Here is a 27,322-nt window from a genome sequence, read left to right on the forward strand (position 1 = left end):
TACACATCTAAATTTTTTGTGACTTCACAGATCAGGGATTGTGACACAGAATTGTAAAAAGCTGACCAGAAGAGCAAAGTCTGGGTCAAAGGCAACCAATAAATATTCCCATTTTACAGGTGAGGAACACTGAGGCTGAGAGAGGGATAGTGGCATGACTGGCACAAGGCCATCTGTGGCAGAGACTTATTTTTGCCTAACTTGTTGTACTTCAGCTATTGGGAGTTGGACACCATTGCCAACCTGTGATGACCCAGAAGTCTGCCAACAGTTCCCCATCCCTCTTCTGCTCACCCGTGGTTTAAGCCCATCTGTATGAGGGCAGTGTTGCCTTGTGCTAGTGGTTTTTCAGACCCGGGGCAAGCAGCTTGGAAGCACTGTCAAATTCCTCAAGGCATGGAAAGTTGACAAGCATTCCCAAAGGGGACACTTTCCCACCCACTGCTCTCCTGCAGTGTGGAGGGTGTCACGTTTGCCCTCTCTGTTTGCAAGAGGTCATGGGAGCTGCGAGGCCAGTACTTCATACGAACTGGTGGTGGCCCCAGGACAGGATCCTCTGCCTGGCAACAGGTCAGTGAAGGATTTCTTGGAAATGGGTAGGAAACTTGCAAGCTGCTGCCCTGAGCCAATGCCCATGTTAAGAAGAAAGGTGACAGAACATCACAAATTCCCAATTAAAGCAAATACTTTTAAACGGCAGGATTTGTGCCACCGTCAGTCCTTTTTCTTCCCCCCCTTTATGTCCATAATTGGTGTGGACAAAATTCAGTTAGTTGTTTATACAAATGGACATTTTTCATGCTTTAACACAAAGCGCCCCGTTGCAGATTATTCACGAGGAGGGTTTTGTTTAATTTTTGCTTTTAACACCACACCAGGTCTGTCTTCTTTCAAGGTGTCAGTGCTGAGAGAGGCCCTTTTTATATTGGAAATCGCTACAGATTCTGTCCCGTCCTTCCCCACCTTCCCTTTTTTTCCTCCCCTTTTCTGGGTGTTTGTAAAATGCTTTCTTCTTGCATCTCTGAATCAACCCAAGATGAACCACAGAGGGGGTGCGGGTGTGTTTTGGTTTGCTTCATTTCTGAGACGGTGCAGACGTTGGCACGCAACGCATGGGGAGGAAAAAGCCGCTCTCAGCGGGTAAGATGGCCTTGTCAGATTCCACTGGAATTTTACTCAATATGGCAAATCAGATCACTTTACCCAGGTCGGGGGGGGCAAGAGTGGGGTTTTGAGCATTCCTCCACCATCACACAGCACGCACCACATGCACAGGTTTAAAATAAACGACACCATTGCAGAAGCGAAGGGGAAAGGGGGGCTGGTTCTCCCATGTCAGGCAGAGCCAGAATCCTGAGCCTTGACTCTGCCACACGAGGCCGGCCAAAGCTGCCCAGTTTGAATCCCTTCGTCTCCACGATCGTTAAACGTACCTGTGTCCGTCCCGTCTCGGCAGTGGCCGACCTCCCTTTAGAAGGCAGGAACGCTGTAAGCAGAAGCAGCTGACAGGAACTCAGAAGGCAACAGGGCAGATTCAAGGCAAATACGCAAAGCAGCAAAGAACTGGTTGCACTTTGCAGCTTCACAAGCCAGAGCAGGTGCAGCACAAGTCGCACTTCAGGACTCTCTGGTATGAATCTCTCCTCTGCCGTGAACTTGCTCTGATGTCTCTGGGCAAGCTGCTCTCTCAGCCTCAGTCTTCCCATCTGCAATATGGGGATAATAGTACAGGATGGTAGTCAGAATCATAGCAAGGTGACATGTGAAGGACCTTGCTCCATATATGCTAAGTAGTATTAGCGGAAAACTTTCAGGGTAAGCATTTGTAAAATACAGTCCGCAAAAGAAAACTGCTTTCTTGGTGTAGGAAAAATGCCGTACAGCCACCAAGGAGAGAACATGTTGCAAAGAGGCAAAGAAGGAAGGCCCACAGCCAGGGAGACAGACCAGGGACAGACTGCACTTGCTCCCAGCGTGGAAGGGATTGTCACTCGCGAATTGGTCTTTTCAGCCACACTAGACGCTGTTCCAGAACCACCATTCAGAGCGCGATAGCAGAGTCTTTCGAGACTGAAGGTTGCCAACAAGAAGAAGGATTCAGGCTCATTTCGGAATTCTGGTTTTGACCCAGAGAGCCATAAACGGTGCAGGGGTGGGCACTAGCAGACTGAAGCTCTTGCTTTGTGTTGTAAGAGAAGCCTGTGGTCCACCAGCCAGAGCCAAGTGCAAGGAGGGGACAAGGGTCAAGCCTGAGTAGCAAGTAGAGAGCCCTCTGTGCCATGCAATCTCTCCCTTGCTGGTCCTCCTTCCTCTAGATCAGTGTCAGATCAAACCGAAGGTTGGGACCCACTAGGTGGGCCATGAGCCAATTTCAGGTCGGTCCCCATTCATTTCAATGTGTATTTTAATATATTGGACTTGACGCTACCCTGGTATGTGACTGCATTTGGGGAAATGTGACCAATCTGTACTTTTAACAGGCTACTGTGTATATGCTTTTAACAATGATAGTCAATGGGGCTTACTCCTGAGTAGGTGTGGATAGGATTGCAGCTTTTGGGATGTTTGAGGAAATTTTTAAAAAGATCAGCAACTGATTAGGGGGGAGGTTGGGAGTGTCCTTTATTTTAAATAAATCTTTAAACTGATACTTATTTAAAATTTTAATTTGCTTAATTACTTGATTTGATTTTGTTATATGAGGGTGTTAAAATTTTTCCTGCTTGATGATATCACTTCTGGCCATTACATCACTTTCAGATTAATGACATCACTTCCGGTGAGTCTCGGTAGATTGTCATTCTAAAAAGTGAGTCCCCCTGCTAAAACATTTGAGAACCCCTTCTCTAGCTGGCTGACATCCCGCTTTCTGCCTTCTTTCAATCTTCCCTGCCACCCCTTCCTACACCAGGTGGGCTGTAACAAAGTGTACACCAGCACCTCTGACGTGATGACCCATGAGAACTTCCACAAGAAGAACACGCAGCTTATCAATGACGGGTTCCAGCGGTTCCGAGCCACGGAAGACTGCGGCACTGTGGACTGCCAGTTCTATGGGCAAAAGACCACGCATTTCCATTGCAGGTGGGCTCCCCTCCTGGCTCAGGGAAGGGAAATGGAGGTCTGGCTGCTTTCCAGTGGCACAGGCCCCAGGACTGTGGAAGAGCATCCTCCCATCCTCCTATAGGAGTGATCTATAGGAGTGAAAGAGAGGAAAATTTGGAAGCATGTGGGAGGGGGGAATGGGGTAAAATAATCTCTAACCAGAGCTCTTCCTTTCCCTTGCAACTCCTACCATCTGAATTCGGTCCTTCTAGGTTTTTCAAACCTCTGTTTACTGTGATATTCAGACCAAGAAACTGTGGTTTGAGCAGTCTCTACAAACCAGGGTAGTATACCATAGTTTGCTTCTGGTTTGACACCCTGATCAGTAGGGATTGAGCAAATCGCAGTGCCCTGGTCCAGATGTCATGGGAAACTGTTGTTTAACAAACCAGAACGTATTGGATTAAGATGGAAGAAGGCCCATTACTTGTTCCTCATCCAACAAGCCATAGGGCACAATCCTAACCCCTTATGTCAGTGCGTTCCAGCTCTGGCATAGCAGTGCTAGTGGGACATGTGCTGCATCCTGCAGTTGGGTCTCACTCACAGAGGCCTCCTCAAAGTCAGGGAATGTTTGTTCCCTCACCTCAGAGCTCCATTGCCCTTAGGTCAGTGCTGGAAAGCACTGACAAAAGGGGTTAGGATTGCGCCCATAGTCTCTGTTCCAAGAAACTGTTGCTACATCTGAACTGGGCCTTTTTGTTTAGGCTGAAATGGTCTAGTTTAGAATTCTGTGTGGGAACTAAATGGAGCAGTGATGGAGTCAATCACTTCGTTGGTCTTGAAGTCCCACCATTCCAGTAAGAGGTGAGAGGAACTGGTCCTTTTTCTGTCCTGAGTTGCCATTTCTCTCCCCCTTATAGGCGGCCTGGTTGCACGTTCACCTTCAAGAACAAGTGCGACATCGAGAAGCACAAGAGCTACCACATCAAGGATGACGCCTACGCCAAGGATGGCTTCAAGAAGTTCTACAAGTACGAAGAGTGCAAGTACGAGGGCTGTGTCTACAGCAAGGCCACGAACCACTTCCACTGCATCCGGCCGGGCTGTGGCTTCACCTTCACCTCCACCAGCCAGATGACCTCCCACAAGCGCAAGCATGAACGCCGGCACATCCGCAGTTCTGGGGTGTTGGGCCTCCCTGCCTCCCTCTTGGGAGCCAAGGATAACGAGCAGGAGGAATCCAGCAATGATGACCTCGTTGACTTCTCTGCCATGAGCTCCAAGAACTCCAGCCTGAGTGCCTCCCCCACCAGCCAGCAGTCTTCCGTCTCCCTGATTGTCCCGGCCACGCCCACCTCTGTGCCGGAGCTGGCCACCTCACAGACCTCTGGCAAGCCTGCCAACAGTCTGCCACCGGCGTCAAAGATCCCAGGCCTGCTCTCTCAAGCCCTCCCGAGCAATATTCCCCTGGCCTTGGCGCTCTCCAACACGGCACTTTCTGGAACGGCAGGCTCTTACTTTCCTATTATCCCCAGTCGCGTCTCCACACCACTGCCCGCCAGCTCCACCGGCTTGATAGCCACCAGTTCTGCGAGCACCAACCCAGCCTCCTCTGCCATTGCCCCCGCCCAGGCTGTCTCAGGTTCCAGTGAGGCATCACCGACTCCAGCAGCATCCCTCATGGAGAGGATCTCTGCCAGCAAAGGCCTGATTTCGCCTATGATGGCCCGCCTGGCTGCAGCAGCACTTAAGCCCTCTGTGGCTGTGGAGGCAGGTGAGGTTCTTGGGTAATTCCGAGCCAATTGGGAGGCATTGCTCCAGAAGGTAGCTGCCTTTATATTGGGATGCAGAATACGGGGCTGTTTGCAGGTCCTTCCTGGAAAGTGGTTGGGAAGGCGACAACAAGAGCCCTTTCTGGAGGTTGGTTCAAGGGAAAAGGAGAACATTTCATTCTGTTACCTGCCTTCCAGATCAGCTGTGCAGATAGAAAATAGGTGTGGTGTTAAAACACACAGAGAGAGAGAGAGAGAGAGAGAGACTATTTCCCAACCTTTCTCCCTGCTCCCCAGACCCAACTGTAGGTTCCACCTTTGTAATGAGGTGTTAAGAACCTGCAGGAAGACAGACAGGATCACTTTGGCAGTGCAGTCATCTGGCAAAGGAGATTGGAAGAGGACTGACTCGCACATCCAGCTTAACTTCAATCCAGGCTGGCTGTGCCATTGTGGAGTTTAAGACATTACCCAAATTACAGTCCCCCATGCCTTCAATCGAGTCTGCCTTTTTTTACCTCTGGGGTGTCATGGTGTGTAGGTGTCATAGGAACAGGCAATCAGTTTGCTGAATTGAAAAAGTAAACTACAAGCTGAAAATGGTCTAAGGCAGGGGTGTCAAACTCGTTTCATACAGATGGCCAAAGTTAGCATTCAGGGCTCCTGCTAAGGGCCAGAAGTGATGTCATTAAGCAGCTAATGGCCAGAAATCAGACCCTGTTCTCATATAGGAACTTATTAACTGCAAATGACAGAAGAGAAAGTACGCAAATCTTGATCATATTTCAAGATTTGGGAAAGCCCAATTTTCATATTGGCTGCCATTTCAGCGTTAATACCTCAGCAGCTGAGAGCCTGAGGGCCAGATAAAAAGCTTCTGGGGGCCGCATCTGGCCCCTGGGTCTTATGCTTGACACCCCTGGTCTAAGGTCTTGAGAAAAATCAATTGGGAGCCACCAAGGAAGGTGGTGAGGCAAATAAGAGGGTGATATCTGGCCAACCACCTGCCTCTTTCAGCTGGGGAGTTGTCGTGCCCAAGATTACTCCCTTGTCCACCCCTTGCACACTTCCACAGCTGCCGAATCCTGGCCATCTCCTTGTAAGTGTCCATTTCAGCCAGCGGCTTCTCCTGCATGGCTGCCATGCTCCCTTGGGAGGCGAGAGAGTCTCCAAGATTAACTTTCCATTGATCCTGTTGGGAACAGTGGCTGGGCTGGGTGTCTCGACTCCCTCAACATGAGAAGCAGGCAGCTCTCCAACACAGGAGTCCTTGAGAAGCATCACAGCAGTGTGAGGAGTTAGCAGGGAGGCATTAAATGGTCCCCAATTGAAACTAGCGAATGCTTTCATTGCCAGGCTCAACAATGTACCCAGCATTGTGCAACCAGTCAATTGCCACACTCAGTTAGAGGACAATTTTTCTTTTGTTTTGTTGCTACTGCGAATGCAAACTAGGCCAGCTAAAGGTATGTGTTTCTCCAGATCTACTGGCATGCGAGTCCCCTTCACCTCTTCAGTAGGCTTTCCAACTCCTTTGCTGAGGAAGTGTTTTGGGGGCAGGCCTGTCCTTAGCTTACGTTCATTCCATTTAAATATGAGTGAGGTCTACTGTTGGGCTGGTTTTCCATCTCATTCCAAAGCTGAATGAAGAAAGGTTAGTTGAAAGCAAAGGAGGAAGTGAACCCTCCACAAATTTGCAAGGGTGTGTGTGCCACTATTGGGGGGGGGATGACTCTTCCCTAAAAAAGCGAGACTCAAGAGAGGGAGGTCATTGAAGGAACTATTTTTCCTTTTATTTTTTAATAAAATGCCACTTGCTGTCTGTGAAGCAGCTCGCCATCAGCTGCACTGCCTCCGGGTAAATTAATATTTTAGTCACTTGGGGATTGTGGATGAAAGCTCGGCGGACATGTTTCTGTCAGCAACTTTCTTTCCTGCCATCTTCGACTCCTTTTCTGCCTCTGTGTGACTCTTTGCTTCTGAAGAACTTTGGCTTCTTTTCTTTTGGTGGCCCTTCCGTTTTGGGGTCTTCCAAAATGAGATTTCCAACCTAAAATCTGGAAAGGCCGCCTTCCCCATCCCAAGTTGGGGATGGTTGATTTTGGTTGGAACGGAGAAGCGGCAGTACCCGCTCTTCGGGACGACGTGATGCGGGAAGGGGTCACGCAGTTTGAACCAATCTGATTGGCTGTCAGTTTCGATAGACCTGACACAGCAGATGTTCCTTTTGGGCATGCTCGGTGAGAAGGCTGGAGCGGTCGCCAAGGCAACGTCGAGATTGGGGAACGGAAAGGGGGCTTGACTAGCAGTCTAAAGCTGCCACATTGCCTCAGCATTAACAGAGTCTTTAATAAACGCTTAAGAGGCAGCCCCGCAAATTAGTTATGACAGTTTGTGCAGAGCATCAGATCCCCCCCTCGCTCCTTCCGCCCTTCTCCTTTAAAGGGCCCACAGCCTGGACAACTTTGACATAATTTTGCAATAATTATCACTTGAAGAATTTCCATGCTGGGGTGGACGTCAGAACCCATCATGTCAACCCGGCAATAAATGCTGACCAGCAAGCCTAAACCTTCTCTCTCTTTCCCCCTGCCCCCACTTTCTTCTCTCTTCCTTTCTTTAAACTTTCCTGTGTGTTATTTGTTATTGTTGATGTTTATTGTCGTTGGCTTCCTTTATGGTGCTTACTTTTTTCTTTCTTTCTGTGTCTTTCTCCAATGCAGGGAATGGACAGCCCACAACTCCTGGGCGATTTAACCCAGCCGGGATAAAACAAGAGACCTCTGAGAATCCAGGCCCCGTGACTGCAGTGACACAGGAGTCCTTGCAGGAGCACAGCCTGGACCTGAGTGTGAAGGACCATGGGTAAGAGAGGGGGCATCTGTGTTGCGGGATGGACACGATGGAGAGCCACAAGCAGGGCTGGTCCCATAGGTGGGGCCTCTGGGGAGAGGTGCCTGGGCCACCGTCCAAGAGGCAGCAGCAAGGCAGCTGTCTCTGCTCCCCACTGCCTCCTGGGCGGTCTCGCTGCTGGGTGCCCTGCCAGGGAAGCTGGACAGGTAACAGTCCCCCTTCTCTGCTGCAACTAAAGGTGGTGGCATGGAGGAGGACTCACCTCTACATGCTGCCCACTTCCTGGGAACCCTGTGGGAAATTAAGGTGCGCATCATCCTTGGAAGGCCCTTTGGCTTTTGCCCAGGGCCTCCCCAAAAGTTGGGGTCGTGCACCTCTGCACCTAATCTCTAGAAGTTTATTGTGGGGCAGTGGGGGTATCTTCTGTAGCCTCTGACTATGCTGATTAGGACTCAAAATTATAACCCCTTTGCAGAGGAAGAATGAGGATCTGTAATCATATCACCAGAGGCTGCAGCCTCCCTCTGTGGTCCCAGTGTGACTCTTCTTCCTAAGTTCCAGCCACCCACCCACACACACTCCATATTCACCTGTGCAAACAAATCTGGGGTTTGGTTCAAGCAAGCAGAACTCAAGGTCTGCTATTTGTCTGGAAGCTGGGCTGCAGCATGCTAAAAATCTCCTTGGACAGCTCCTTCAACATCCACAGGCTTTGTTAGAGGGCGTCCAACATTAATTCCTTGAGGCATTGCTGAAGGAGAAGAATGAGCAAGGTGTTGCGCTCAGGGGAAGAGAGCCTTACTTGGCTGGTGGGTGTGAGAACTGGGACTTCTGGGAATTGAGACTTTGGGTGATGTGCCAGTGGCTGGCTTGCTGAGCTTGACCTGCTGCCAGAGGGTGGGTCTCGTCTCGTCCTTCTGGATGCAGCAGGTGGAATGAAGGAACAGAATGGGGAGGGGGGGACAGTTTGAAAGGAGAATTAATGGCAGTCCCCTGCGCACATCTTAACTAAACCCTATTGGTTTGTGTGTTCCAGTAATGAATCAAATGGCCACACAGTCTCGGCAAATTCATCTCTTTTATCCTCGCTTATGAATAAGGTAAGAGCCATCCATCAAGGGCCCTTCATTCCCCCCACCAAGAGAAATTAAAGCTGCGGTGGCAAGGTGGGGGAGACGCGTTTGTTTTTTAATGTTTCGCCTCTAATAAGATGAGTTTGTACCATTTAAATTTTGAGACCATTTTTCATCGGGTATAATTTCAGAGCCACTGCTTACGAATTAATTTAATGAACTGGCTGGAGAAATATATCGCCTTCTCTGACACCCTCTTTTTCCCCCTTCTTCTATCCCTTCAGAAGGAGGAGGCCTCCAAGGGGCTTGTGTGTTTTTTCTTTAACCTCCCAACGAGGCAACTTCACTTCTCTTGTTTGCCATAATTTTCATTCCTTTACTTTTAAAAGTTTCGCCCACCCCAGTGAGAGAGGTGATCGAGTGGTGCGCCTTTTTCTTTCTGGATCCAGGAAAGGACAAATTATTCAAAGTTCTGAGCCAAATTCTTCAGTGTAATTCTCTTTGACGGCACGGCTCTAAAATACCAGTTCTAAGCATGCACAATCATTTTCTTTTGTTTTGTTTTCAAGCAATGCACCCATCTGAAATACAGATATTTCCCTTTCCATTACAAATGCTACTTTGGCTAGATTAATTGTGCCCCTGCATCCAATTGCGTTTGCAGCCAGGCCTTCCTCCAAGCCAGCCTTCCTTTTATGCATTTGATGAGTTTTCTAGGCATAGCTTTTGCTTCCCCTGGGCTGAGAGTGGGAGATCCAGCCAGGGCATAGAACCCCCCAGAAAGGACAGTGTGACCTTGTCTGAAGTTCTTCCTCTGCCGGCTCTCCCTGCCTTATCTACCCCATCCAAAAGGCTCTGCTTTGTCCTGGCTTCCACTCTCATTGTGTCTTTTGGTTAGTTCTTCAGCACTTCATGGAGCTGAATTGTGGCATTGTGTGCCTTTTGTTGCTCTCCATTTTAAATCTCTGGAGGTACCCATTGGTTCTGGCCATGGTGGGGTGGATTTTTCAAAAGCAGGACAGAGGAATTTGGACCATTTTCTTTACTTATAGAAGGGCCATTTAGACACCCCCTGGCTTCTTGATGCCGCTTCCTCCTGTTTTCCAAATTGCTGGACATCCCAACAAGAAACAGTTGCTTTTGTAGCAAGAGAGCTACCTGTTATTAGATCCTTGAATGAGGGCCAGCATTGTGGGAAGAGGAGCTTGCAGGGCCTTGAGGCTCTGTGATGCAACCCACCCGCTGAAGCAAAGCAGGCCTAGATTTGGTCAGTGCCAGAATGAGTGGCCACTTGCCTGTGATGGGTTATAAATGTATAAATGTAAATAGCCGTGAGTGACCCAGTGATTATCTGCTTGGCTGGACACCCTAAGCCCTGTTCTCTCCTTTGCCAGACCACAAAGTCTGAGGGGATGCTCTTGGGTGAAACCCAGTTTGGCCAGTACCTTCTCCCCTGACACATGGCCTCTGCTTTCTCCCCACAGATGTCTCAGAGTAATCCGAACCTCGGCAGCCTTCTCAGCTTGAAGGCAGACGCTGACGGCAGCCAGATGGGGGTAACCGGGGAGACAACGCAATATCTGGGCAAGGCAGTGAAGGCCCTTGTTCAGGAGAAACTCTCTGAGCCCTGGAAGATGTACTTGCGCAGGTGAGGGCCAGGCAAGATACTGGCAGATAGGAGAGGTTCTAGTTGTTTGACACCAACTCAAGTAGTTGGGTGATCCCACCCCCTGCCCCAGCTACCATCACCTATATTGTGTGGCCTCCCAAGATGGCTGTCAGTCCTCACCTTAATGTTTCAGCTCATGAGTAGCATGTATCAAAATCTGCACAACCACTGTGCAGAGAGGTCAGAAGTCCTGGGACCTGAAGGGATGTGTTTTATGTCATATGTATATCCTGCCTGATCCACTGTAAGGGGGTTCACAAGTGCAGCTCAAAACAGTGTCAGACATCTCCGGAGTAAACAGACACTGATATTTTTAAAAGTCAAAAAATACCTAAGAAAAGCATTAGAAATAAGTAAATAGGTTTAGGAGCACAAGAGCAGTTAAAAGCAATAAGCTGAATTGTTATTACAAGTTCAGGCAAAAGGGTGGGCTTTAGACAAGGGGTCTTCCAGCTTGTCAAAGCCCAATTCACAATGCGGGACCCACAGGCAAGAGAGGCCACTCTCAGGTTTCCTCCTCTCCTTCCTCTTCTTTGCCCATCCAATGGCAAACATGGTGTGTCCCTATCGTATTGCCCTGCCCCTTCTTTCCTTCCAGTCCTGTTGGAAGGAGAGATGTGGTAGAGAGGGCCTGCAGTAATGTCTGCTTGGAAGATGGAGGGAGGGAGGCAGTGTGGCAGTTTTCCTAAAGTATTCCTTGTCTACTCTGGCAGCGGAGGAGGGCTGACCTCTTCTGCTCCATGAAGGACAGGCCATGTGATGGTAAGTCCTCTCCCTGCCCCTCGGTGGCCACTCCTTAGGTTGCTCACAAGTGGGGAACTGGGGAATGGCCCTCAAGAGACTGCGAGATGGTTCAACCTCACCTTCACACACAAGGAGTGTGTGAACACACACACACACACACACACACACACACACAAAACCTTCACACACAAGGAGTGAAGTAGGAGGGACAGTCCATGCAAGGGATACCCCACCCCACATCCAGAAACGACATGTCACCCTAAGTCCAGTGCTGGTTTTCTTTTCCCTTCCTGTGGCCTCGCAGTGTAACGCTCCTCCTCTGCCCTTGCTTTGGGGCTATCCAGCTTCTCCAAGACTAGCAGAGTCTCTGAATGTGAATAATCCGGCTGTTGACTCAACTTCCCAGATTCCTAATGATTCCTAAATGCACATTTAAGCTTGGACCAAGCTGGTCTTCCTTCTCCAGCATGGCAGGCCAAGGTGGCTCCCACTCCCCAACTTGGTGCTCCTCATTTGTTGTTCTCCTTTATTTACGATCCTTTGGCCTGTTCCTGATCTGTTTGCCACTGTTTGCGCCCAAACCGATTAGAGCGCATAAGAGACAGAGCTGAAATACCTTCCTTAGAAACCTGACATATTGTGCATCTTCTTCTGCTCTTTTTGCACTATGCCATTTTCCAAGCAGGCCAGTTTCTTCAGAAGAAGGGGTGCCCAAACCCCGGCCCAGGGGCCACTTGCGGCCCTTGAGGACTCTCAATGCGGCCCTCAGGGAGCCCCTAGTCTCCAATGAGCCTCTGGCCCTGGGCACTGGCCCAGCGCAGCTGCTTTTAGGGTGAGGGCAACTGTTTGACCTCTTGCGTGAGCTGTAGGATGAAGGCTCCCTCTACTGCTTGCCGTTTCACGTCTGTGATGCAGCAGAGGCAGCAAAAGGAAAGGCCAGCCTTGCTTTGTACAAGGCCCTATATAGGCCTTGTACAAGACCTTCATTCATTCATATAAGTTCATCTTTAATATATTCATTTATGTAAACTTATGTAAATTTATTCAAATTTTAAATGTAAATTTCTTTTTCCCCTGGCCCCCGACACAGTGTCAGAGAGATGACGTGGCCCTCCTGCCAAAAAACTTTGGACACCCCTGTTCTAGAAGCCCAAAATTACCCCACCTGAGTTCCTTTGATCTTCAAGGAGCAGAGCAATATTTCCCAGTGGGGCTGTTTTCACCCCCAAAAGTAACCCTCAGAGAAATCAGGAGGTATTTTGGGTACATGAGCGAGAGTCAAACAAGCACCGCCCCAGATAAGTAGCGCTCCCTGTGGCAGCTTTTCACTTGCCCACAGTGCCCTTCTTTTCCCTCATCGATCCATATCTATGAAGAGCATTCTCCCACCACCACACATGCTCACTTCCATTGATATTTGAGATGGAAGCACGAAAGTGAAATGCATCGTTATGTCTCTTTCTGAGATCTAATGTGTGGGCCCAAGTTTTGCTTTCCCCAAAATGCACATGAAAGAAAGAGAACTGTCACATCCCTTTTTCTTTCAGACGTATCCCAGACTGATAGTTAAACTAGTGAGGCTTTTGCTCTGGTGAAAAGAAGCCCATGGCACCCAGTGCAAAGGGGGCTCAGTAGTGATTGTGATCATTGTGACCAGATCTGTTACGGCAATACTTGAAACACTTTGATGCAGCTTCGCTTACAATCAATTTACAGCAATAATAGGCGGTGCTCCCCCTTTCCCAATAGGGGGAAAAGAAATAGATCAGAGGTGCCCTTTCCTACCTGTGTGGCAGTGTTTCTCTCTTACACTGAAGTTATTTCACAAGCAAAGGAAGCAGGTCCCCCTCTCCAGGACACCCCCCCCCAAAAAAAGTCACCCTCATTGCTGTTTTCAGTATGTAAATGTATTTGAATTCAGCCGAATCAAAGCCAGACAGTTAATCAGAACACTCAGACCAGTTGACCCTCCAGTTGAGCTGTATCCTGGGCTTCCTCCAGATTTCTTCAGTTGCCCACAGTCAGCTAGATCAGTCAAGCCACCCTGCCAGCTTGTGCTCTTTTCTCCTCAGTTCAAGGCGGACCAGGGATTCTTTTAGCGAAGGGAACCTGACTCTTGCCTCCAGTGCCCTGCTTCCATATGTGGAAGAACACAGAAGGCCACCTGGCCTTGTCACCCTCCACTGACACCCTCCACTGTGTCACTCTCATTCAGACATGCGTGTGCTTTCTCCTTTGGGCAGGTTTGGCACCAAGGATTTCTGCAACGCCCAATGTGACTTCCTCCATAAAGTGCACTTCCACTGCGTGGTGGAGGAATGCGGTGCCCTCTTCAGCACCCTTGATGGAGCCATCAAGCATGCCAAGTAAGTGTGTGGACAGGAGCCAGCAGTGGGCTACCCTGCACTCCTGGGCCCCAGCACACCCTTGCTGCTTTTCTGCGGCAGCAACAAAGGGCAAGGTCTGGGTTTGAAGTTAGAAAGTTTCTAGTTACAGCAGCTGTATGGCTTAGACCCTGGAGACCCCTGCCGAATTCACAGAGAGCAGAAGCATGCAGAATTGTTCCCTTGCCAGCCCACAGCCTCAGTTCAAATCTTATCTACAGAAAGAATTTGTACTGGCCTGGCCATTGCTTCCAGGAATGTGGCCTCGTTGGGGAATGTGACAGAGTGCCTTCCTCTGCTGTGCTAGTGATATAGCGAGACCAGGCATGGTCTTAGGCTAGCCCCTCCTCTCTCCACTTCAGTCTTCCCCATCTGCAGAATGGAGATATAAGATACACACTTATTATTTATACCACTGGTTGAACACAGCAGAAAAAAAGTAGAGTTGGTTCCCTGTTCCAAATGGGCTCACAGAAAAGGAAAAATAAGGTACAGACTCTGGCAGTGGAACAGTTTGCCATGGCAGGTAGTAAGAGGACATCTTTCAGCAGAGGCTGGGTAACCATCTGTTGGAGATGCTGTAGTTGTGGATGGTGGGGGGTGGTGGACTCATTGTTCATGTGGGCCCCTTTCAATTCCTTGACTCCAGCAGCAGCAACTGGGAGAAATAGCATGGGGTGACCAACCAGGGTCTCTACCTCTAAGTGTAAGCGTGTAATAAGTTATCTTACAGTTTTAGACACCTGCTAAATATACTGTCACTGTGTTTCACGGATGCCTTACTGTGCATGCGTTTCTGCCAGTTTTCAGGGCAAAACACACCTGCTTCTCTTGGGACTTTGAAGGCTGGGTGCGGTCCTTATGATTACAGACCAGTCATTTGGTGGCTGTGTGTCCAGTGCGATGACCTTGTTAGAGCAGGGTTTTGTTTTTCAAAAAAGAGAGGAGGATGTAGAATCAGCCAAGTTTGTTTTTTTCACAAAAAGCATCTGGTAATAGAGGAGGCGAGGAAGGATACTAGAAGAGCACATGACATCTGTCGTGAGCACTTCCCTCCTTCGCTGAAAGAAGAACCAAGAAGCAAAGTGCTGGCCTGGATAGAGCCGGGGGGAGGGGGGGTCAGACTGACCAGGCTCTTTCCACATGCCAAGAACCAGCAGGCATAGCCACGGCCTCACACTCCTGCCTCTCCTCTTGCTACAGTTTCCACTTCCGGACGGATGGTGGAGCCGTGAAAGGGAACTCCGAATTGTCTTTCCCAACCACTGTTGAGACCAAGGCTTCTTCCTTAGACCCTTCATCGCCCTCGTCTTCCTCCATGACTCTGGCGAACACCTCAGCCCTGGATCTGCCCACCTCGAGCCCAGTGGCTGTGCCCTCTGCTCCCACACTCCTTGCCTGGAAACAGCTGGCTTCCACCATATCCCAGATCCCTGCATCAGTGCCTGGTCTGGCTGCGTCCCCCTTGGCCACAACTTCCCTGGAGAACGCCAAGCCTCAGGTCAAACCCGGGTTCCTGCAGTTCCAGGAGAAGTGAGTGGTGAAAAAGAAACGGGCGAGGAGGGCTGTGCTGCCTCCGGTCCCCTCCTCTCCTCTGGCCACCACAGTGCTGAGCAGACTCACAGTGTGCCTGGCCAGGACCGGCGGGGTTAGGTCCCCACTCTTTGCTGGGTGACCCTTGTTATTCACTCACTAGCCTACCTCACAGCAGAGAGAAAGAACTACCTGGATAATGTTCTGAGTGCCAGTAGAGGAACTGTAAATAAATTCACAATAAAATAGCACGATCCCAGTTCTCAATCCCACCCTCTCAAGACCAGAAGGTGTCTTGGGTGCTTATTGCAGATATTCCTCCCTCCCTCCTGATTTTAAAGAGCACCAAGACAAGCTAGCAGTTGGGATGCTGAAGCCCTGAGAGGAGCAGCCTGCACTGCTCCCGCCTCTCAAGGGGCCCAGCGGTGGTCTTTTGTGATCGGTGGCGTGACAGTCTCATTCTGCCCCTTTCTTTCCCCAGTGACCCCTGTCTGGCGACCGATTGCAAGTATGCCAACAAGTTCCACTTCCACTGTCTCTTTGGGAACTGCAAGTACGTGTGCAAGACCTCCGGGAAAGCCGAGTCCCACTGCCTGGACCACATCAACCCAAACAACAATCTAGTGAACGTGCGAGACCAATTTGCCTACTACTCCCTGCAGTGTCTCTGCCCCAACCAGGTAAGGGCAAAATGCGCAGGCAGGAGCAAAGGCTGCAGGGAGAAGGGACTGGTGGTGGTGGGCGCCCTCGCTCAGGGATAGAGCCCGTGCCCTGCAAGCTGAAGCCCCAGGTTCGGTCCCCAGGCGTCCCCAGTAGCAGGAGTGGGACGGATCCTGGAGGGCCACTGCTAACCAGAAGAGCCAGCATCTGGTTTGCGCAGTTCAGACCCCAGCCCAGCCAGGGAGCTTCATGGGAGGCCTCAGGCCAGTCACCATCTCTCAGCTTCACCTCTGTCACAGGGCGGTTGTGAGAGTACATAGGAGGGGAAGGAACCCCCACACCACCCTGAGCACCTGCATAGGAAAGGCAGGATATCAGTGCAAAGGACAAGCATTGCTGGCAAGCCCTGCACTTGCTTAGTCTTGAAGAGTCAATGCAGACAAATGCGCCCCCTGCACGGGGGCTGGTGCTTCCAGCATTCTTCCCAGGGGTCTAGCTGCTGGACAAGGTGAAAGTTGGGGCTGAGGCAGCCAGCTGGCCCTTCCGAAGAGGGGAGGCCAGCACACTGACGCTCTTCTCCTCCCAGCACTGTGAGTTCCGGATGCGCGGGCACTACCACTGTCTTCGTCCCGGCTGCTTTTTCGTGACCAACATCACCACCAAGCTCCCCTGGCATGTGAAGAAGCACGAGAAGGCAGAGCGGAGAGCAGCCAATGGCTTCAAGTACTTCACAAAGCGTGAAGAGTGTGGCAGGCTGGGTAAGTCTAATGGAACCGGAGCAGGGGAGCACGGGCTCCACTGTGTTCCATGGGGCCTCAGTCAGCCCGTGCATTTTGATCGTGGCATAAAAACTGGTCCTCTTGAGCCCAAATGAGCCTCTAGGTTTGTCCATGAATAGATGTGGAGCCCAGTGGTCTCCAGTGCGCTCTTCTCTGCAGGACACCGATCCTGCAGATGACCTTCAGAGGGGCAGCAATGATGGCCATGCCTTATGGCACCCATTAATTTCAGTGCCAGCTTCCAGGATTGGGGCCCACGTGGTCATGTTCAGCGTGAATGCACCTGAAGAAGTGGGCTCTGGTCTGCAAAAGCTTATGCTGAAATTTAATGGTTAGTTTATATGTGGGTCCTGCAAAGGCTGCTGGAAGCTGCCCAGGCTCAGGACATGGGAGAGAACTAGCTAGGCAGAAACAGGAGATGAGCCTGCTCTGCCGGAGAAAAGGCATACCAGAGGTTCTCTGTCCGAAGCAGTTCCCAGTAGCCTTTGCAGGACCAGGTTTCTGTGGAGGAGAGAGCTCTGAAAGCAAAGGGGGACCATTGGTTTCATTCATCTGCAAGACCCTGAAGCCTGTCAGGGTCCAGCAGCAAGCACAATGGCAGCAATCCGGGCCACCTCCTGACGTGCCAAGAGCTCACCAGTGTGCTTTCCTCCAGCTGCTCTTTCTAGATTCTCATCTAGCCAGAACCCAACTCTCTTTTCATCTAGGCTTCCCCTAGTTTCTGCCAAAACTGTCTACCACCTGCGTGGATAGGCAGACAAACAGGTTTGAAAAAGTTCCTTTAATCAACCTGAATCGTTGCCTTTGATCAGAGGGTTCTGCCCAATGGGAAAGGCATTCTCACCACCACCACCATATAGTTAATCAAAGAAATTCAGGAAGACTCTACCTAGTCTGACCCTTTACCGCTTAAGCTCACTATTGTGAACACTGGTTGGCAGCAGCTATCCTCGTTTGCACTTGGGGATGCTGCCAGGGTCTTGAACCCGGGACCTTCTGCGTGCAAAGCAGCCACACTCTCATTCCGTCACAGCCCCTGCCCTTCTGCCATACAAGCTTGGCAGGTCCCGTAGGGCATCTCCTTGAACAAGATGAGGCTGAATCGATTTCTTTATCCCAGAGAGGCGGGGAGGGAGGAGCAAAAGACCAGCTTCTGATGAGGACAGATATTGGAGTGTGAGAAAGAAGACAAAATCCAGGGCTCTTCCAATAGGCCTTTTTGCCCAGTTTTCCTGACTGGAGGTGCAGGGCTTTGATATTCACTGCCAGGGCTGCAGAGCGAAAGCCAAGGGGGAAATATTTCCCACTGGTGGGGAAGGGATGGAATTTTTTCATTCTTGAGCCGACCCCACCTCTCTCCTGGCATCCACAGCAGCTTCAGCGCTGGAGGCAGGTACAACATCGCCTCAAAGGTTGTTGCCAGCCATTCAGCCCAGTGCCTGCACTTCAAAGCACCCGACAGACACTGCAGAGCAAGGGGTGTGTGCCTGGCAGCACCCTTTGCCAAACTTATTAGGGCAGTGCCAAAGCAATTACGAAATTGTAAACACCCACCCCCCTCCAAATGCCTCCAGCAGTTATGACAATCAAAGCAAGGCCTCTCGGGACAAACCCACACACAGTGTCTGGATCTCTTGGCCCCCTCTCCAGACTGGGAGCAGAAACCTGTTAGGGTCAGAGTGCGCTTGGCTCAGCTGCTGAACTGCAACTAGCAGGGTGTCTACACCAGTCTCCAGGCTTGTGGTGCTATTCAGGACCATCACTGACCTGCTGGATCAGGCTCAAGGCCCATCTAGTCCAGCATCCTGTCTCCCGTCTTGGCCCACCAGTTGCCCCTGGGAAGCGCACCAGCAAGAGATGAAAGACAAGCTCCTCTCCCAGTGCAGCCAATAGCAGTGCAAATGTTTTTCCCAACAATTCTTCCAATTGCAAAGTTAGTTTACGCCTGAGAACCAGGCGCATGAACTGTGCATGGAGTGTGAAAGGGAGTTTGATTGCTGGAAAAGAGATGTTCAGAGTTGACTGGGTGAAAGATGCAGCCGGCAAAGGGGCTCTGATGTCATAGCCAGGTGACGAGCAGTGTGAACAGAAGCCTTGAGAGTTAGAAGGCTGGTCCTGGAGATGCTGACTGTGAGGATCACCCCTCAGAGCAGTGTTTCTCAAACCGTGGGTCGAGACCCACTAGGTCAGTCATAAGCCAATTTCATGTGGGTCCCCATGCATTTCAATATTTTAGACTGGGTGCTACCCTGGTATGTGACTGCATTTGGGGAAATGTGACAGATCTGTACTTTTAACAGGCTATATACGCTTTTAACAATGATAGTCAATGGGACTTACTCCTGGGTAAGTGTGGGTAGAATTGCAGCCTGGGGTTGATAAAATTTCCTGCTTGATGTCAGTTCCAGTCATGACATCACTTCCGGTGGGTCCTGACAGATTTTCATTCTAAAAAGTGGGTCCCGACCCACATTTTGAGAAACACTGCCTTAGAGCCAATGGGGACCCATTCGCCCAGCCCCTAGGTCTTGAAGACCAAGCTCCCTGCCACTGTTCACTCTGTAGCAGAAACTCTGCTCAGGGCAGGCCTGGCATCCAAAAAAAGTCCACCCACAGGTGCAACTCCCGGCTCCGAGGGCCGGATGGGAGCCAGGGTGGTCCAGGATCGTTTCTGTTGGACAAACAGGTCTGTAATGTTATCAGCAGGCCTCCGAGTTGACAGGTGGCTTCTCCAGAGAGGAAGACCTGGAGTGTTTTGGCCTCTTGGCGGAGGGTCATTATCTGAGCCAAATGTTAATCATGCCAGCTCCTCTTGCCCCTTATAGAAGCATTTAGCGACATGTCGTCATGGTGCCAAGTCGTGGTTGGCGGTCTGAGAAACAAACACATATGCTGAGGCACTCTTTGTGTCCCTGGTTGCCTTTATTCTATTGGTGGAGGATAAAAATAGCCCACACAACAAGCCCACAAAAAAAAGAGAAGGGGGGAGAGCAACACACTTCCTCCCCAGTTTTACTTCATGAAGAATTTATGTCGGAGCTGGCGGTGGTAACCGGGGCAACAGGCGACAACACCGTGAGACCGCCCAGTACCTGGGTCTTGGCTGACGAATGTCAAGAGACTTGGCGGTTGCCGTTGTTTGCTCAGCCCGGGGTGTTTCAGGCAGGGCTAGCCGAGGCCAGACAAAGCCAGCCGATGATACATGACACTCGGCTGCCCCAGCAACGGGCAAGTCATCACCTGTCTGCCGCTGATACGGTTTCCGTCTCACCAGTGCTGTTTGTTCTCCCTGCTGAAGGAAGGGCAGGATGGCAGCCTGGTGGGGAGCGACAGATGAGCTGGGGCACGGGGAGGGGGAAGAATAGCTAAAATGCCAACTTGGCAGGGACATAAAACAGCGTCCTGGCCTTAAGGAAAGTGTGCTTGATTCACAGGCCGGTGGTGGCACAAGGACAACTTGTGTCCATGTGAGCACCTTAATTCAGAATTATTAAAGTTTGGCATTTGCTGCTGCAACGTGTGGCGATGGCTGTAGAAGGGGATTAGACAGATTCAGGGAGGACAAGTCTCACTGTGGGTACTGGTCACAATGGCTGCGTGCTGCTTCCGGTTGCAGGAGTGGGAGAGGAATCTCGTGCCTCCCACTCCCGCTTGTGGACTTCCCAGAGGCAGCTGGTGGACCACTGGGGGAGGCAGGATAGGCCCCCTTAGGCCTGGCCCAGGAGGGCTCTTCCTAAGTTCTCACGGAATGAGTGTCGCATGTGTTCAGTGCACATGGATTTATGCATGTAAATACTGTTCAAGAATATGGCATGGCTCTTACATTGTACAGCCTCGCAACCCACCATAACTCCCATAGCTACTGTTGCATGGGGAACTTAGGCAGAGAGAATGTCTAGATGACCACACCATTCCTTTGCAGGGTGAGCTTCTGGGCACATAGATCAGTGTCAAAAAGGGGTCAACAAACCAGTATCTCAAGTCCCAGAGGAAAGAGATCTACAAGCATAATTAAACTTAGTAAGTAGGGCTGTCACACGATTATTAAGGAATCTTGGTTAATCAATCAATCCATTAAGTTTGCATAGATTTATTATAAATGAAACAATAGTTCTGAAGCAGAAAGCATGTTCTTTCCTTCTGCATGCATGAGTTTAGCAGGCACAATCTCTGTGTGAGGGAAGGAGAATGCCTCTTCTAGGATATCTGCTGTTTGTATTATTGCTGACGATGTAGTTGAGGGGAAGCAGGGCTCTGGAATGCCTCCTCCTGCTGGAGCACTCAGGTTCTTCCTTGGAACTTCTTTCCAGAGGACCTTAGTCAAGATGCTTTGGGTTCAGCAGGAGGCAAACTGAGAAATTTGCCTGGGGCAGATGTTAATATCTGAGCTATCATTTTCCTAAACTCAAGTTACATTAAGGGCGCAATCCTATCTTGCACTGGAACAGGCAAGCCAGGGGGCTTCCGCTGTATCCAGCACGAGATAGGGCACCACAGTGGCTCAGCTGAAGGAAAGGGGAAACTTTTCCCCTTAAACCACTGCAGCCCCTATGGGTCTCCTTGGACTTGTGCCACTTCGGCGCAAGGGACTTGCACCAGCGCAAGGGACTTGCACCAGCCCAAGGGCACCTCAGGATTGCACCCTAAGACTAAAATCCTACGTATGTTTACCTGTTAGTAAGTCCTATTAATCACAGTGGGACTACCTTTGAGTTTTGTTTGTATTTGTGATCTTTTTGAATCCCATTTTTCAATATTTATACATTTGTTTAAAAGCTACTGCAACCTGCTCCACAAGTTTGGGATGACATGAGCTAGCTCATTAAATGTAGATTTCAAAAGTACATAGTAATATGTGGCAGGATAAGAAAATACTCTATTAAGAATTTTTTGTTGTTGTAGTCTTTAGATTTGTAAGTTATGGGGGGGTCATGACGCACTTCTGCACTTTACAATTCACCATAACACCACTGCAAAATAGATTTTTATCATCTGCAGCCCAGTTAATCAGAGCTTTTAAAGTCTATTCTTAAGGAGCTTTTTAAGTCTATTTTTAAGGAATCGGTCAATTAAACAGTGCAGCCCTGTCTTCTTGTAAGCAGGTCTCCCTGGCTGGCCAGAGGCTGTATCAGCATCCTCCAGAGGCAGTCACTCTTTTCCATTCTGCTCGGCTAAGAACACCTTTACCCGAGCACTCTTGCCTCAAGCTTGAACGCATAGGACACTTCTCACTGCCCTCTCCCCAGCCAAAGTTTTGTGACTTGGTGAGGAAGACCAACAAGTGGTCTTCAACCTGACTGTCACAATTTCTCAGAAAGGACTCCACCTTCATGCATTTAAATGGGTTGTGTTTTTGATCCTTTTACAAACAGAATTATTATTATTATTATTATTATTATTATTATTATTATTATTATTATTATTATTATATTAACAGTATTTATATACCGCTTTTCAACAAAAAGTTCACAAAGCGGTTTACAGAAAAAATAAAATAACTACTGGCTCCCTGTCCCAAAAGGGCTCACAGTCTAAAAAGATGCAACACCAGTAGACAGCTCCAAGAAAAGACACTGCTGGGGTGAGGTGGGCCAGCTACTCTCCCCCTGCTAAATAAAAGAGGACCACCTACTTGAAAAAGTGCCTCTTAACCAGTTAGCAGAACCCTTTCCTGCTTCGTTCTCCCATAGGAGGAAGCATCCTTAAAGGCTGGGGCTGTGGGTAAGCTGGCATCATTTGCCACTGCTGCAGCCTTCCAGAAGCCAGTGGGAAGACAGCCACTGCCTGCCCAGCTCTGCTCCTGAAGCGTATCTGTTTCAAGTGTCCCGTCCCCCCCAAGCTCTGGACTGCTGTTAGGATGTGAAGTTTGCATCTGTTTTCCATTCCCTCCTCACAGGCTGCAAGTACAACCAAGTCAACAGCCACTTCCACTGCATCCGTGAAGGCTGCCAGTTCTCCTTCCTCCTGAAGCACCAGATGACATCCCATGCCAGGAAGCACATGAGGAGGATGCTAGGGAAGAACTTTGACCGTGTTCCCACTCAGGTGACTTCCCACAGGGGGCTCTCTGCTTAGAAGGGCACTGTTTCTTTACTGGTGGGCGAGTGCAGTTTGTCACCTATCCCACGTGGGTTTAACTTAATATGAACCTGTATTGCAACAGCCTTCTATCTTTAGAAGGGGGCGTGGGCCTGAATCCTCTGCCTATTCCTCGGTGTTCTCCTGTTCCCTGCATCGTGCCTTGGGGCCATTCCCCCAGGACTCAGCTACTGAGCTGAGGGGTTGACCTGTCCTCCTCCTCCTCCTTCCTTTCTGGCCATGCCCCCACCTCCTGGGGGAGTTCTTCTCTGGCCTTCACAGGCCCACTTTCCATCCCCTCCTGCAAAGTGTCCAGGATGGATGAGTTTCGGAGGTGCACCCCTGCCACCTCTGCCCACAGCTTTGGGCAGCTGGAGTGGCAGTGACTCCTTCTCTGGCAGTCTGGAATTCTGGGTGGGTCACTGTTGTGCTGTCTGCCAGGGTGCTGTGGCTCCGCATGGGAAGCCAGGCTCAAGCTTTAGGTAGTCACATCAGAATTTCAGAGCCAGGAAAATTTTCCAGGAAAAGGTTTGCAAGTGACTCCTGTTCACAGTCCTTTCCTATAAAACCTCAGGCACACTCAGTTCCACACAGCATTCCTCGGTGGGAATAGCTCCAAAAGCAGTCCTATTACATCAGGATCATCCCCACAGTGAATTAAAGCATACACATACAGACGGTGGTTTGGAAGGTTGCCCAGTACAATCCCAGTGTCACTGGAGCACTTGTGCTCCTCCTGTGCCCAGCTTACAGGCCACGCACAAGGACCTACCCAGGCAAAATCAGAAGAAGCCCCCCTCTGAGAACTTCTTACTCCACACACTAAGAGACCAGTGCCAATACTTCCAGCTGCCACATTCAGCGAGTTCAGCATGCTCTGATGCGGATGCCAAGATTAACAATCCCAGGCTCTGACAGAATCCGTACTGATGCAGCAGGATTCCCAGTGAACACTCTAAGCCCAAAGCCAGCCCCTGTGCCCAGGCCACTGCTAGTCAAAGCACAACATGCACTAATACGTCGTCACCTGAACCCTCCCCAACATTTGTGGTTTGGTGCAGATGTCACACAGCCCCCCCCAACCCTTCCGTTCAATCCTCTTGCTTCAGGTTATTGGACACACTCCCAGGAATGAGAACCTCCCCCAAGTCAGCAGCCTGGCACCCAGCCCAACCTCGTCAGGGACTCCCGCTTCCTTCCAGGGACCTCAAAGCATGATGGACACCGAGACAGATGAGTACATCGACTACACCGGATGCAGTCCTGGCGGCCTCTCCTCTGAGTCCTCCAACATGGACCGCAGCTGCTCCAGCACTCCGGTGGGCAACGAAAGCACTTCAGCAGGTAGGTGCTTAGTAGTGACTGTGCTTCCAGGAGTCCTGAAATCACTTAGTGCTCTTTCATGCAAACTGGATCCAATTCCTCTGCTGTCACCCTGGATCTTCTCTACTATTCTTACACAGAGTAATTGCCACCTGATCCAGAGGGGCTCCACTGAAACCTGTCTTACTCTGTGTGAAAAGATGTTTATCCCAGCTCACAGTGGGACTTGGATTGCATATCTTGCTGAAACAAATAGACCAGGGGCTGTTCACAGTAATGTCACGGGCTTAGGGAAATGTCTTTCCCCCCAGCTCCCGAAGAGTCAAACTGATGGATTGATTTTTCACAAGGTAGCATTATTATTGGATTGTTGGGCAGTGAACTGGGCCTGTGATTGCGCCGACACCACTTGCTATATCAAGGAATGGCCTGGAAAGTGCAGCCCAGCTAGGGCAGTGGGTCATGGGCATCGACTAGCACCTCAATTTAATAGAGCACATTACCCAAAAATATGGCCTGGGGGTATTTCCACAATGGTAACAGTGTCAACAAACAGGAAATGACCCTTGTTTTGTGAATGCCTCATGCATGTGCTAGAAAGCCAGGAAGGAGGCAGCCAAGGCCCAGCCTGCAAGGCTTGGATAAGCAGCTGCTCCCACTACCCTTCATTCAGGCTGCACCTCCATGCCTGCTGCACTTCTCCAGGAAGTTCTTCTTGACTGTAGCTCCCCAAATTGTGTCTGGGGGAATGAGACTTCAGCAGCCCCTTTGTGTGACTGGAGGGCCTTCTGCCTCCTGTGCCCTCGCTCCAGTGGCGCTGCGGTCCGTCATGCACCCTCCATCTTCTTCTCTGTTGTGGTTCCATCCTGTACGTGTGAATGTGCTCTCCATTCTCATTGTCTCGCTTACACTCTGGGTTCTCATTTTGGGTTTTTTCCCTTTTGGTTCTGTTTTTTTTTCCTGCTATTTTTTTTCTTTCCACATTTCTCCAGGCTGCCTGGCTGCTCTTCCTCCTGCTGCTGCTGGCGATGATGCTTCCCACAATGCACCACAACCACCACCTCTGCCTCCATCTTTCTCACAAGCCCTGCTCAGGTCTCCCCTTCCTTCCCTCCCGTATCTCTTCTCTCCATCTTGTGTCTCATACTCTCTGCTAAGTGCCACTCTGGGATCCAGCAGGGGCATAGTCCTGCCCCCTGCCAGCTCAACAGGGTTTTCACCCATCATGGCCACACCAACTCCCGTCAAAAGCGATGTCCCCCTAGTTCAGGATGCAGCAGGTAAATTGTTCTACGCTTCCTCTCGTAGTGGCTTCGGGGCAGGGTGGGGGAAAGCGTCTCCCTACCCATTCACTACAGCCCGAAGTAGCCAAATGGCTACTAATTTAATCGATTCAGAAAAAAATCTACTAAAAAGGTACCCAGCTAATCAGGCAGCACACCTGTTCTTTGTTGCTTTTAAAAGTATTTCAAAATATTGAAGATGGCAACTACCGTCTTAGGTTTTTCCTTGTCTCTTGCATGGAAGGACATTCCTCCTCTAGGACAATGCCTGCTGCCTCATCTTGCTACTGAATCGCCCAATTAATCAACTAAAATCCATACAATTAATCAGCTCTGCTTTCTCCCAACCCTGCTCTTCAGATACTACAAATCCATTTTCATAAGGCCACTGCCTAGTTTTTAGAACACCTTAAGACAGCCAGTTTCAATCACTGTGCTGTGGCACACTGGAGTGCCGCGAGTGGTGTGCTGCGAGGTGCGCCACAGGAATTTAAGGGAAGGTCATTTATTAATAGGGCCAATAGGGATGTGAGGCCCCCTCTGGCAGCATGGTGTGCCTTGGCAATTGTAAAAAACCTGATGGTGTGCCTTGACAGTTTTAGTGCCTTGTCAGTGTGCCGTGAGATGAAAAAGGTTGAAAATTGCTGCCTTAAGAGATGTACAGAAGATCAGTATTATTTTAGGTTCTCCATCAGATAAGTTAATTAGAGAATTGGTCCTGTGTGAAGAAATTATTTATTATTAGTGAATTGCAGTGAACTCTGGGACTGAAGCAAGTTTTGAGTTCCGATAGCGGGCACAGAGCCCCAGTTATGCAAATTCTATTTGTGAGACCTTTCAGCAGGACCTTGAAACATTTCTATTTAGGAATGTGTTTGATTGTTCACAGCATTGGCTTGTGCTTTTAATGAAATGCAATTTTAATAGTCTTGTGTGATCCATGGGGTTCTGTTCTGTTTTATTGTTCTAATAGTTTTTATGCTTTAGTATTGTTTTAGATTTATAATCTGTATTGATGTTTTATCTTGTAAGCCACCTGGAGTACAGGAGAAAGGCGGCCCATAAGTTCTTTAAATAAACAAATAAATATTCCACCCTGGGAAAATCCAAAGTATGTGGAAGCCGAGACAGCTTAGCTTATGACACAAACCTGGAACACTTGACAGTGGAGGACAGACTCCTAAAATGTGTTCCCAGCCCCATCCAGCTATGCAGCCTCTTAAAACAGAGGGAAGGGCTGTCCTTCAGGCTCTGTTCCCCACAAGCCTCTAGTCAGTGGTGTTCCTGCAAGGAGGAACAACAGAAGAGCCTGCTTGGCTTCAGTGGTCTGAGTCTTGTCATGTCACATTGCTCCTTATGTGGGGTGGGGGGAGAGACTTTTCCCAAATGTCAATGTTGGTACTCGGGCACTGAACAGGAAACAATAGGTGAAGCCCCTGCAAAGAAAAACGAACGGTTGCAGTTTATTGGATGGATAAATTGGCTCTTGAACTACATGTCCTCCATGAGGCACAGATGTTCTCAGCAAACATTTTTTGTAAAAATTAGATTGTGTTACACAGTCAGGCTGGCAGGTATCCTGGCTGAACCTGTTGCTCAAAAACGTGGCCTGTTCTGGCCTCCTGTCTCTTTGCCCTAACTAGAGGACCAATGTTTAGGTATGGTGGATGAATCCCAAAGGTCCTCCATAGACCATGCGTGGGGGTGGAGAAGGTATAGCAAGTTCAGCAGTTGGCAACCTTTCAGATTTTCAGAGCCGTGCTAAGATGCCATACGATGGTTTGCAATAGATCAACTGGGGGCGCAGTGAGTAACTGGCTCTGCCCCCGAGCCACCATTTTGCACCAGGTTCTAGCAGAAAAACGAAGATGCCCCAAGACTGAAGCCAGCCCCAACGAGCTGATGGAGCTTCCACTGCAGTGTAGGCAGCATGGTTTCTGTCCTTTTCCCCTCTCTCCCGCATGCATTGACTTTGTTAATGGCCAGGATATAGGAATTGGTTTGTCTGAAGGGGAGGCTGATGTAGTGCTCCTTGGACAAACACTGTTGCTTGTCTACAGAGCGCGGGCACGAAGCACCTTCAGACACTCTCAGCCCCCTTGATGCTCACCATCGGACCAAGG

At 49.8% G+C, this 27,322-nt stretch overlaps 1 protein-coding gene across 5 annotated transcripts in view; it reads left to right on the forward strand.

The window, feature by feature from the left end:
- CASZ1 (castor zinc finger 1) overlaps positions 1 to 27,322 on the forward strand; it is a 299,498-nt gene that overhangs the window by 265,706 nt on the left and 6,470 nt on the right. For 4 of the 5 annotated variants that reach the window (XM_066636960.1, XM_066636962.1, XM_066636961.1 and 1 more), the window contains 12 exons: positions 2,912 to 3,084; positions 3,969 to 4,822; positions 7,544 to 7,685; positions 8,710 to 8,773; positions 10,231 to 10,394; positions 13,403 to 13,525; positions 14,747 to 15,076; positions 15,558 to 15,756; positions 16,323 to 16,494; positions 22,412 to 22,560; positions 23,703 to 23,937; positions 24,909 to 25,196. In XM_066636960.1, the coding sequence (XP_066493057.1) occupies positions 2,912 to 3,084; positions 3,969 to 4,822; positions 7,544 to 7,685; positions 8,710 to 8,773; positions 10,231 to 10,394; positions 13,403 to 13,525; positions 14,747 to 15,076; positions 15,558 to 15,756; positions 16,323 to 16,494; positions 22,412 to 22,560; positions 23,703 to 23,937; positions 24,909 to 25,196 (2,893 nt within the window). The remainder of the gene's footprint in view (positions 1 to 2,911; positions 3,085 to 3,968; positions 4,823 to 7,543; positions 7,686 to 8,709; positions 8,774 to 10,230; positions 10,395 to 13,402; positions 13,526 to 14,746; positions 15,077 to 15,557; positions 15,757 to 16,322; positions 16,495 to 22,411; positions 22,561 to 23,702; positions 23,938 to 24,908; positions 25,197 to 27,322) is intronic. The other variant, XM_066636963.1, reaches the window with a different exon arrangement.

The sequence above is a fragment of the Tiliqua scincoides genome, chromosome 9, assembly GCF_035046505.1.
Source record: "Tiliqua scincoides isolate rTilSci1 chromosome 9, rTilSci1.hap2, whole genome shotgun sequence".
Taxonomy (NCBI): Eukaryota; Metazoa; Chordata; class Lepidosauria; order Squamata; family Scincidae; genus Tiliqua; species Tiliqua scincoides.